Below are 11,665 nucleotides of genomic sequence, written 5' to 3'. Positions count from 1 at the left end.
AAGTTTGTTTGCATTTCCTAGTATGATTTTAATTTACAACACTCTTTATGCATTTTTACAGCACTTTTTAGTGTATTTCTTGTCAAAATAAATTGTCGCTTGCTTTCAGTATTGTACCGATGTGGCTTCGTTGGTTTCAAGATATACTGTGACAAGTAAAGTGAAGTTGAATCACCTTTCGAGAAATCAAAGTTAAAAATGGAATTGTATAGTTTTTTTTGTGTTTTGGTCTTGTGAAATTATTTATTGAATCTAACTTGGGCACTAGAGAACGTAAACATCATTTATTTGACAAATATTTGCACCATTTTCCGCAGGGCATACGGGGAGCCTCTGTGCCGCCAGGTATTTGTCCATATCGTAGTGACGTCATCTTCGGCATTCCCGTGCTAGCTTAGTGGCGACCAAGGGTCACTGACCCCACCAATGACATCACTTTTGCTAGTTCTCTCCCCTCTCGCGCAGTTCTGCGCTCGACGCGCCGTACCCGGCGAAGCTCTGTGAAAATATTTAATGACGATAACGGCTGTCCTATTGATAAGATCGAAATAAAACTTAAGACGCATCGTTTTTAAAGTGCCTGCATTAAAGCTTTCTGTATTCTTTTTTTATTGAGGAATTTTTTTTGGATTTCATTTAGTTATTGTTTTCAAAAAGCGCACAGCAACCAATGTCTCAAAAAATTGTATGAAGATCTCCGAAGATAGGAGATAAAAAAAGATCGGTTGTTTTTTTAAACGTGTGTTTAACGCTGCCACTTTTTAAATCTGATTGTGGCAAGAAATGTTATTTAATGATTCTGTTGTGAGTTATGTCGTGTTCGAATATTTGTGCTGCAATTTTGAAAGGAAGTGAGGATTTATAATCTTACGCACGTTAACTGTGCATGAATTTTGGCACGGGTTACTTTGACTAACACGTTGTCATGGCTCTAACTAAAACGTAGATGTTATGCTTCACAAGGGCTTTTCCTTTCTTCTTTTCTTTTACTTTGAATTAATTAGGTAAAATAATTATTAAATACGTTAACTTGTTCAATATTTAGATAAGGTACTGTAACTAGTTCTTCACATAATCACCGCACAAATTTAGGCAATTACGTCGTGGCCTAAGCATGTGGAGACCTTCCTTCAAGTAGGTTAACGCCATCGTTCTCAGATGTTCTGTCAGACCTTTAACAAAACCTTCAGTCGTCACTTGTGTTCTCCACTGACCCACATTAGTATGGAAGTCTGTTTGTCAACCCTGTGCAGAATCCTAACATACATATTACACGCAGGTGGTTACTGACAACCGTATTCACGCTCGACCCAGTTAAACCAAAACGCGCATTCCTGAGACTAGAGATCACAGGGCGTGATTTCTATCCAGTAAGGCAATGACTCGGCACGTGTATTTTCAATCAAATTCCTAGTTACGTTTCTGGCGTTCGTAGTTGTTCTCTCTCCCCCCCCCCCCCCCCCCCCCCGTGCCCACCGCTTCTGGCCAAGATATCCAAGGGGCAAAAAGGTCCAATACTGGATTTTTTACTCGCCGGACACGTCATATTGCAAGAGGGCACTTCTAGTCATTTTATTTAAGGATTTTTTAAAGAAATGCATAAACCTGACTTGGTTGCTGAGATAAGCGGCCCTGAAATGGACGACTTGGACAGATTTTCTCGCCGATGGTCTCGACTAAGCGTTTTTCTAGAAGGAAAGGGGGCTTTGCAGGGACCCTTCAGAATATGTCGTACACCGCTCGACCTAAATTGAATACGTACTTCAGTAATTGTACTGCATTATTGCCTGGGAACATTAGCAGGATTCCACCTCTTTGTCAAGATATCCCGTGCTCATTTAGGCTGCTGCGACAGGATCTCTTACTGATGGTCTGAACGGTGCGTTTTTTGGGCTACTGCGCCTTTGCAAGGAACGCGTAGACAACGACCTAGACTATTATTATTTCATGGAATACCTACCCAATCAGGTGGACTACGAGATTCCCGAAGAACGTTGCGAGATACAACCTGGATGCCGAAATAAGAGGCGCTAAATTTAGCCTCTTTGACTAAATCTTGCTCAGGGGAATCCAACCTCGCGTTTTTTTGGGTAACTTCATCTTCCCCGGGAACCCACAGAAAACAAACTACACGTCCAATATTTTATCGAAATACCATGATTACCATGAGGTAGACTACGGTATTCCTGGGGAACGTTGCGAGATTCGACTTGAATTCTGAAATAGGGGGCGCTGAGGTTCCGCTCTCTGACTGAATCTCACCTGGAACAATCCGACCGGGCATTTCTTGGGCAACTGCGCCTTCGCCGGGAACCCGCAGAAAACAGCCTAGACGTCTTATACTTCCTCGTCTAATATGTTGAATACCAACCTCACGGGTTTCGATAGGACCTGAACGCCGAAATAGGAGGCGCTGAAGTTGACCTCTTTGGCAAGATCTTGCATGGGGCTATGGGACCATACGTTTTTTGTGCAACTCCGCTTTCGCAGGGAGCCCGCAGAAAACAACCTAGTCGTCTCATATTTCATTGAATAGCTACCACATGATGTATACTACATGATTCCTGGGGAACTTTGCGAGATACGCCCTGGTTGTTGAGATAAAAGACTTTAAATGTGGCTACTCCAATTCTAATGAAAGGCAGGGATACCCCCAAAAAACTCGCTGACCGATTTGTGAACTATGTGGAGGGAGTAGTGTACTCCATTCCGCTGCAGTGCTGTAGGAGATACGTCGGCCAAAGGGGGTGCTGCTTCAATGATCTCTTGCGAGAGCAAAAGTACAACGTTTATTGTTAGGGCCTTTTGTCAGGTCATCTTGGCCTGCCTTGCCGAGACTATCGTTGCAGTTCCGCCTTCGACAAGTGTGAGGTGATTAGAAAGAGCAAAGATAAGCTCACTCGAGAAATTATTGAAGCGCGGGAAATTGAAAGATTGGGGGAAACCTCTGTAAGGCGCTCCATCGCTATCTCTGTCGAATAAAGAATGTTGTTTTTTAGACGCGCAGTAAGAGAGCGTGACGGTGGCTCAGGAGGACGTGGCGTCCATCTCATGTGTTTTTTTCTCTTGGTTTGTTTGTTGTGCCGTTGCGATGTTAGCACGAATAAGCTTCAGTTGTAAGTCAGCGCCTTGTTCGTCTACCTTCTCGTTCTTATTCGTGTCTTTGGGTTGTTTTACATTTTGAACCTTTTAAAACATCATTTTGCTTTTTTTCACGTTACTCTGTAATCCGTGCAACTGTAATTAACATGCCATCGTACGCATGACTCTATGCAAACTAGTGCTTAATATCACGCCTCTCAGGGCACAGTGTTGTGCTTATCGAAGGAAAAAGAAAAACACGCGGAGCTGCATTTCTCAAGATTCACTTCAGTATATCGCTTAACTCATTGCGATACCTGAGAGGAGGAGTTGTTGAAAATATGAAGTGGGTTGTAGATACTATTAGTTTTTTTTTTTGCAGTACAAAAAAGCTGTAACACTGGATGCATCTGCTCTTAAGTGCCGTATACAGTTAAGATCTCGCGGTGAAATATAGGAGGCGGTTGCAGTCAAGAGCAGGGAAACGAAGCGCTTCTGTGCTTTACAACATAAAAAAAAGTTCAACCAAAAATATTAGAAAATTCTTTATGACATTTGACGATGCCTTTCATCGGAAATTGCGCGCTTGTCTTCCGACGTCCTCTTGTGCAGTGGTCAGATCCGGCATCGAAGTGCGTTTACAAAATAAGTTATAATGAAATGTTATAAGTTGCAGTTTTACTGTATGTAGTTGATCAGTAACGTATACATTTAGCTATTTAGCTAAATGTATACGTCACTGATCAACTACATAAAGTTGATGAGTTGTCTGTGACCTCATATGAATAAAAATATATGAAAGATGTGTGTTAGTTTCCTGAAACTAGAACTCAGAGTCACTTCTCTTATAGGGCACTGCTACGTTTAGGCTTTGAAAAAGGACCCTACTTTGGGGAGCTGTGTCTTCTTTCTCAATAAAATGGTGCAACATGTTTTTAATAGAAATGAAGGCCGAAATAAAGTATGACAGGGTACCCAAATTTTAAAAAAAATCGAAGGGGGTGTTTTTTTCTTATTTGCATCGGAATTTTTCGTTTTGATTTTTTCCCATGTTTGCATAAATATATCCCGACTATCGTATCACTCAAATACCTTATTTATTTTTGAAATAATATACATATATAAGTAAAATACTACCTGCAAATTATATGATAATGATTAAATTATTTCATGAGATACAGGCCTCCAAATTTTGCCATTTGTCGTTCGAGCAGGCATGTTAGGCAATTTTTAAAAAAATAAATAAAATGTACATAAATATTATTATTTTATATTACAAGCAAGCTGTACCCATAGTTTTTTTAAAAGTATTAGAATTCTTCTAACATTATCTTTTTAGTTATTCACTTTCAAACGTGCCCCCTCCATCAGTGCGCGTTGATGCAACTGTCCACCTCTACATGCTTTAGAATTTTTTGTGTCCCCAAATCTTTTTTTTTTTGGACAAAACTAAGTGTGGATTTGTTTATCCCAGACATTAGACAATGGTGTATAAAAACATCATTGATTTAAAAATGTCGACCACCTACCCTTTGGTTGATCTTATCTGAAATCACCCTAAATAAATTTTATATTGTACTTCAAACATGTAGGGGATAAGGTATCACTTGTTTATTTTGCAGCAGAAAAATTTGGCTCTAGCAAACCTCAGATGCAAAAGAAGTAGTGTCTGAAGGGAAATATGTGTAAAAACGGAAAGAAAAAAAAAAGTAAATATAAGTGAGAAGAGGAGCGGGTGCCTGGTCATTGCCTAACCAAGTAGAAATCGCGCCCTGTGTTGATCTCTAGCCCCAGGAATGCGAGTTGTGGTTTAAATGGGTCGCGCGTCAATAAGATTGTCAGTAGGTACATACGCGTAGTATGTGTATTGGATTCTGCATGGAATGGACAAACAGACTCGGATAATAATGCGGGTCAGGGGTGAACACAAGTGACGACTGAAGATCTTGTTGAAAGCGAGACTGAACATCTGAGAACGATGGCGTTAACCTACTTGAAGAAGGGTTTCCAAATGCTTAGGCCACGTCGTAATTGCCTAAATTTGTGCGGTGATTCTGTGAAGTATTTACAGTGTCTTATGTAAATGTCGAGCATGTTAAACGTTTTTTAATAATTATTTTACCCAATTCGTTCAAAGTAAAAAAAAAAAAAGAAGGAGAAGCTTTCGTAGAATATTACACTTAACTTTTAGTTAGTGCCAGGACAACGCGTTGGTCAAAGAAACTTGTGCCAAATTTCTTTCACAGTTGGCGTGCGGAGGCATATAAATTCTCACTTCCTTTCAAAATGGCAGCACGAATATTCGAACACGACATTAGTCACAACAGAATCACTGAATAACATTCCTTGCCACAAGCACATTTGGAATGTGGCAGCCTTAAACACACGTTTAAAAAACAACCGATCTTTTTTATCTCCACTCTTCGGAGATCCGCATACAATTTTTCGAGACATTGTTTTATGTGTGTGTTTTGAAAGTATTAACAAAATGCAATCTAAAAAAAAAGTCATTCAATATTAATAAAAAAAAAAAACGCTTTAACTTAGGTATTTTAAAAACGATGCGTCTTAAGTTTTATTTCGATCATATCAATAGGACAGCCGTTATCGCCCATTCAAAATTTTCACAGAGCCCCTCCGTTTACGGCATGTCGAGGGCAGAACTGCGCGAGAGTGGAGAGAACTAGCAAAAGTGATGTCATTGGCGGGGTCAGTGACCCTTGATCGTTACTAAGCTAGCACGGGAATGCCGAAGATGACGTCACTACGATATGGACAAATACCTGGCGGCACAGAGGCCCTCCGTATGCCCTGCGGAAAATGGTGCAAATATTTGTCAAATAAATTATGTTTACGTTCTCTAGTGCCCAAGCTAGATTCAATAAATAATTTCACAAAAAAAGAAAAAAAAAAAAAGAAAACACAAAAATATAGAAGCTTTGTTTTCAACTTAGATTTAGTGAAAGATGCTTCAGCTTCCCTTTACTTGTCAGAGTATATCTTAAAACCAACAACGCCACATTGGTGCAATATTGAAAGTAAACGACACTTTATTTTGACAATCAACACACTAAAGAGTGCCGTAAGAATACCTAAAGAGTGTCGTAAATTACAATCATAGTAAGGAATGCAAGCTTAAACTTTTAAAACGCAGACACGAAATCTTCAACAAAGTTTATTTCAGCATCTCCCAATTTCGTCATTTTGCGCGCTTCGCACAAATGAACGCCCTTCTCCATAAGAGCCTTGCCCAAGTCGTCCATGTCCTTTGCCAGAGCCAGAACGAGGCCACCAGATGACTTGTCCTCAGCGAGAGCGTATTCACCCATCTTCTTCTGAAAGAGATCCTTGACGATACTAACAACCTTTTTCGGAATGATGGCTTTGCCAACATTGACGACAACCTCGGCAGTTTTCTTTATTGCTTTCTTCAATTCGCTCCATATTCTTCTGATAATATACTCCGCCGTCTGCAAAAATAAGAAAATACGGTACTGTCATCTTAACGGTGTCGAAGATGCCGTGACGTGGGAAAGCGTGCCAATATTCAGACAGGATATAGTCCTAAAAGTAAAAATAACAAACAACAAAAAGTAAGTAATTGATTATGCAATCTTCATATTAAAGGGACGCTAAAAAAAAAAAAAACTCTTGTGGAAAAAAGGAAAAATAAACCGAGCTCCAGGTGAATTCTAGCGTTTTTTGTTTGTTTTGCTCCGTAAATTTGACTATCACAAGAATTTGACCCGAACGTATCAAAAGACGCGAGGGAAGCGAAAAGCCTCTCGGTATGACGTCGCACTTTTGGGTGTGATGTCATACATAGAGGTTTCAGCTGCCTTGCGGGTGCCGCTTGTGAGGGAACGCGTCTAGAGCCTTTGACCGCCCTGGTAAGGCTTGCGGAAGGTGCGCAAATATTGAGATTTGTGTATAACAAGTAATGATTCCCTCCTCGCATCGAACGCGATCTATATTGAAAGCGCTGTTGTGTCTACTTGGCACATCAATCTGAAATATTACTTTGATATTCGTAATCTCGGAGCCAAATAAAGACGATTTTAATTGTTTTTTTTCTCTAAAATACTGAACCGCTTTATTGTCCATGAAAACAAACAATAACCAGGACCGTATGAGAATGGAGACACCAAAATAAAATCACAGAACAAAAATGTTCAACACTTTGATAATTTTTTTTTTGCTTCAGAAAATCGAGGTATTCGGTACGTTTACTGATATTCCGGAGTGTTTTTTCCTTCAGATTAAAGTATGCAATAGGAAACATTTCCTTTCACGTGAGGTTTGCGGGAAACGTATTATGAAATTTTATGTTGTGAATATAACTCACCAAATAAAAATTATTTTACAGACTGGGATTTATATTCCAAGGCCTTTAAGAATTAATGAAGAATATAAACAATTTTAATAAAGCTGCCAGCGTTTTTCTTTTGAGCAGGCACTTTCTACAGGTGCTTTTAATTAAGTAAGAAATTACAATCATTGAAATATATAGCCCAGTGTTAAGAAGTTTAGTATTGATGAGACTAGTCGCAGTAAACTTATAGTGCCTCAAAAAAAGTTTGGCAAGAGATTAAAAAAATAAATAAATAAAACCCGATATATACACTTATAAAACACGTCGAAAATAAATAAATAAAGAAGTATATAATATTTGAAGTAAAATATTTCCGCGGATGGCAAAGACTCGACGAGCGTAAACTGAAAAAAAAAAAAGAAACGTGTTACCGGCGACCTTGTGCCAGAAACAAAAGAAAGGACGAGCGTCGAGAAAGCAGCTGCAAGCGTCGACGGCAGCAGCAGCGAGCGACGGTGTGTCGGCGTGACAGCGGGGTGGTGAAAGAGAGAGCGTGCCTCGTTGTTGGGAAACAATCAGTCGGCAAGGCCGCGCGGGCGCCTTGTCTACTAAACTCGGTATGTCGAATATTCCACCTAGAATGTTCCAGAGTAAGCTAGGACGAGACTGACTCGCAAAGGTTATGTTGGCCCCCTTATCTTCTACACTCGGGGTGAGAGTAAACTTGAATCTTCAAGAAGTACGGAGAAGCGTTCCTTCTTAGTCATTCCCGCGGCACTGCAAAGTCATTACTCATTTCGTTATCGAAGTGTTCATGCTTTGCAACGCGAACTTCCAGGCCTTTGGCGCATTCCCGAAGAATCTGTCCAATCAGAACTGGCTCCTCGCCCACTTTCTTCACCTCGTTGTCGACAATAACGTCGAGATGGTCGGACTCTTCTTCTTTTTTCTCAAGGCCAACTGAAAGAAACAATTGGTGTACCCGGATTGTTGAGTTAATTTTACATGTTATCTAATTAAAGTAAAACGTATTGTAGGGATTTTGTACAAACGAATTGCGTGGAGTATTCCGCAGGTACAATAATAAAAACGGCAAAAATGTCTTACTTCTTTGGTCATTTTTATTAATCAAAATAACAAGTTAACTCCCCCTTCCGCCCTGCCCCTCCTCTGTCCCCAACAAAAAAATTATGACGAATGGTTTATTTAGTGGGTAAGAGATTTGTTTTTGCAACAAAATGTGTGACGGGCATCCCGAGGAAATATATTTATTACATATTGCAGAACATGTTTTTGTACCCATTAAAATCAATGGCGAATATACCGAGTTTGAAGCGTTGGTTGAAAGCTTTGATCGTTTTATAGTAGGAGACCCAGCTATTTTACCATTGACTTATAAGCATAATCGAAAAGCACATTCTTCACCAACAAACTCAACAGTTGAAAAAGCGCCAACACCAACGGAGGCTGGAACCTCTGTTGTGGCTCTGATGTTTCTCGCATTATTTACTATAATAGAAATTTAGAACGTTAAAAATCAAAGCTTCCCGATGCTGTTTCGCTAACTTTGTGGTTGTGTTTATTTCATGGTAAAAAAATTATTTGTGTTCCGACTTCTCAATAAAGATTAAATTTTTTAGTGCCGAGCGCTGTTTTGTTTTTCTGACCAGTAAATGGTTTGACACTTTTATGAAAGAGAGCTGGAACTACACTTACATGCCAAGAAAACAGAGCCATAAAGAAGGCAGGCAACCATCACTTCCTTCATAATTTCTGAAATACAACAACAGAAGATATGTTTAATCTGGCAATAGAACCTGAAACTGTGATCCGCGAAAGGTTAAAGAAAATAAATTTCCGTCGATATCATCGTCACGCCAACTTCGCACTTAGATATCCACTGTACTATAACTCCGTCCCTCTTCACTGAGGTACGAAATAAAGAATTTACTAGTTTTAGGCAAATAATTAATAGCAAAACAATATAAGCATATACAGATGTTTAAAAAATAAATGGAAGGGGAGTGGAGTGACCATGGGTGTGAAAAGTATGAATATTCGAGCGAAGTGTAGACTTTCACTTCTTTTATGCATACAATATGTATTTGTTTTAGAAATGCATTATAAAATTGAGCACGCTTAACTTTCTCGTCAAGACAGTGCTGCGACAAATGTGTGGTACCATACACTCCGTGAGCAAGGTTTTTATACACCGGCGATAAAGTTATTTTGCGAATTGTATTTGTTTTAGGTGGCGCGATACAAATTCGGTTTTCCACTTCGCTGAGGGCAACCCGGTGCCGTGTTTTCCTACAGGCGTTTTGGAGTAAACAGAATGCAGCAACGGGCTACAATCAATAGGCGACTCTCGTGGATATTGTTTTTCTTATCATTTTACGTTGTTCCTTTGTCGCATCGTGTATATACACGAGGAAAATTCTCAGAAGAAATAACATTGTAAACTTTATCTGTTAATAGCAAGAAAAACAACAACAACAAAATCTTTGAGATATCGTATACAAAGCACCTGAAATATTTTTTGACGGTGGGTTACCCCAATATCAACCGAACTTGCGAAGCGTTTATGTTTGTAGCCGTTATCATTGAGGTTCTGGAGTTCCGTGTGCATTTGGAGTTTGGTGCCTGGAACGCGTCTTCGACTGGTGTGTTTAGAGTCCTAGATACCACCATTGCATGCAGAATGGCAAGGAAGTGGCGCCAAATGACGCCAGCAAACAAACCCGAGTATTATGCTGTCGGATGTTGCAATCCTGGTGGTTGGTCGTAGAAGTTCCGACAAAAAAGCACGAGAGATCGCGAGTGTACCTGTCGTCACGGCGTCCCAACTCCTGGCTGCCGCAGCTTCCGGGGACTGTCCATCTGGAGAGCGACCCCCAGCAGAACAGGCGTCCGCGACACGCACCATCGCTGCTGCGACGCCGCCAGGAACGCAGTTGGCGAAAGAACGAGACTTCATATTTTCGACCAGGGATGGGCAGTATTTCAAATACAAGTATTTGAAATACGTATTTTAAATACTTTGTGTTTTTGCATTTGTATTTAATTACTAATTGGGTAATGTATTGACGTGTGTATTTAAATACTAGAACGTGGGTATTTCAAATACAATAGGCCCTTCCCGAAAGTCAGTCAAGCAACGCTGAGAAACCGAAACCGCCGCCATTAGAGCGACGTCGCACTTGAAGCGGGCTATGGCGGCTATGGCATCTGCCTGTGTAGGTACCGCCGGTACCGCTGACGTCTCATCAGCTTCGCCTTGGAGCATTAGTCTTGTCACGATTCCGCGGAGCTTCAATGAAGAGAAGATTGAGGCCTACCGCGCGTCGAGATTGGCGTCCAGCCGTCAAGTCGTCCGAAGCCAGAAGTTTTTCACCGAGGCCTGCCTAGAGCCTTCGTCGATTCGAGTGTACAGGTAAGCATTGAAGCACGCCTGTTTCTTGTCCCCTGTTTCGACCTAAATCTGAGGGAATCCAAAGTTACGAACGTAAGCATCAGGCTGTGAGCGCGCCAGCTACGTGCGCGCGCGCTTGTGTCGTCGAACGCTTCGAAGCGCGTTAGGAATCATGCTTGCATTTCCATCTTCGGCATCTTCCGCACTGGGAAAATATGTTGAAACAAACCATAGTCGTTGCTTTCTCACAGTTTGACATGATGTTGCGAGACTCAGTGGCGTGCGAAGTGACGAGTGGGGGATCGAGTTCAAAACGGAATCGCTCGTGTCGTACGTCTGTTTTGGTCGTGTTGTTTCCAGAGCTGGTGGTTTCCCGTTGACGATTCGGTGTGTTTGCACGATCACGCTCGCGCAAAAGATAGTTCGAGCGAGTGTATACAACATATTTCCAGAGATTTAAGATCATGTCGCTTACTTAAACTATCTATGGAGCACATATGTGTGAACAAAAAGGCTATTGATCACATTTATTTTTATTCATTTCAGCTCACCTACTGGTGTTCACGCCAAAGCAAGTTGCTTCAGGAGCCAAAAGAAAGCAGCAAAGCCTTACCAGGTTTCTGTGAACCTCCTTCAGAGTGGAGTTGTGAAGGGTGCCGACTGTGAGTGTGCAGCTGGCAAAAGTGGGGCGTGCAACCACAGTCTGGCCCTCCTCAAGCTTCTCGCTTTGTTAAGAGCGAAGGACTATGAAGAAGTTCCCCCTGCAGTAGCCTGCACTGAGTTGCCCCAGCAGTGGCGCCGTCCACGAGGGGAAGCAGTTGCCTTCACAAGCGTGCAGTCGGTCGACTGGAGAAGCGTTC

The 11,665-nt window shown here is 41.2% G+C and overlaps 1 protein-coding gene across 1 annotated transcript; it reads right to left on the bottom strand.

Annotated features, from left to right (window-relative positions):
* Positions 1 to 6,224: 6,224 nt before the first annotated feature.
* On the bottom strand, positions 6,225 to 10,022 carry LOC120850144. Its single transcript, XM_040222550.1, has 3 exons — positions 9,965 to 10,022; positions 8,172 to 8,353; positions 6,225 to 6,551 (listed from the first exon to the last, which is right to left on the bottom strand). The coding sequence occupies exons 1-3, from the start codon at positions 10,020 to 10,022 to the stop codon at positions 6,225 to 6,227; spliced, it is 567 nt and encodes a 188-aa protein (XP_040078484.1).
* Positions 10,023 to 11,665: the final 1,643 nt, after the last annotated feature.

Source organism: Ixodes scapularis, unplaced genomic scaffold (genome assembly GCF_016920785.2).
Source record: "Ixodes scapularis isolate PalLabHiFi unplaced genomic scaffold, ASM1692078v2 PGA_scaffold5__190_contigs__length_132052651, whole genome shotgun sequence".
Classification (NCBI taxonomy): domain Eukaryota; kingdom Metazoa; phylum Arthropoda; class Arachnida; order Ixodida; family Ixodidae; genus Ixodes; species Ixodes scapularis.
This window is presented reverse-complemented; position numbering and strand designations above follow the sequence as displayed.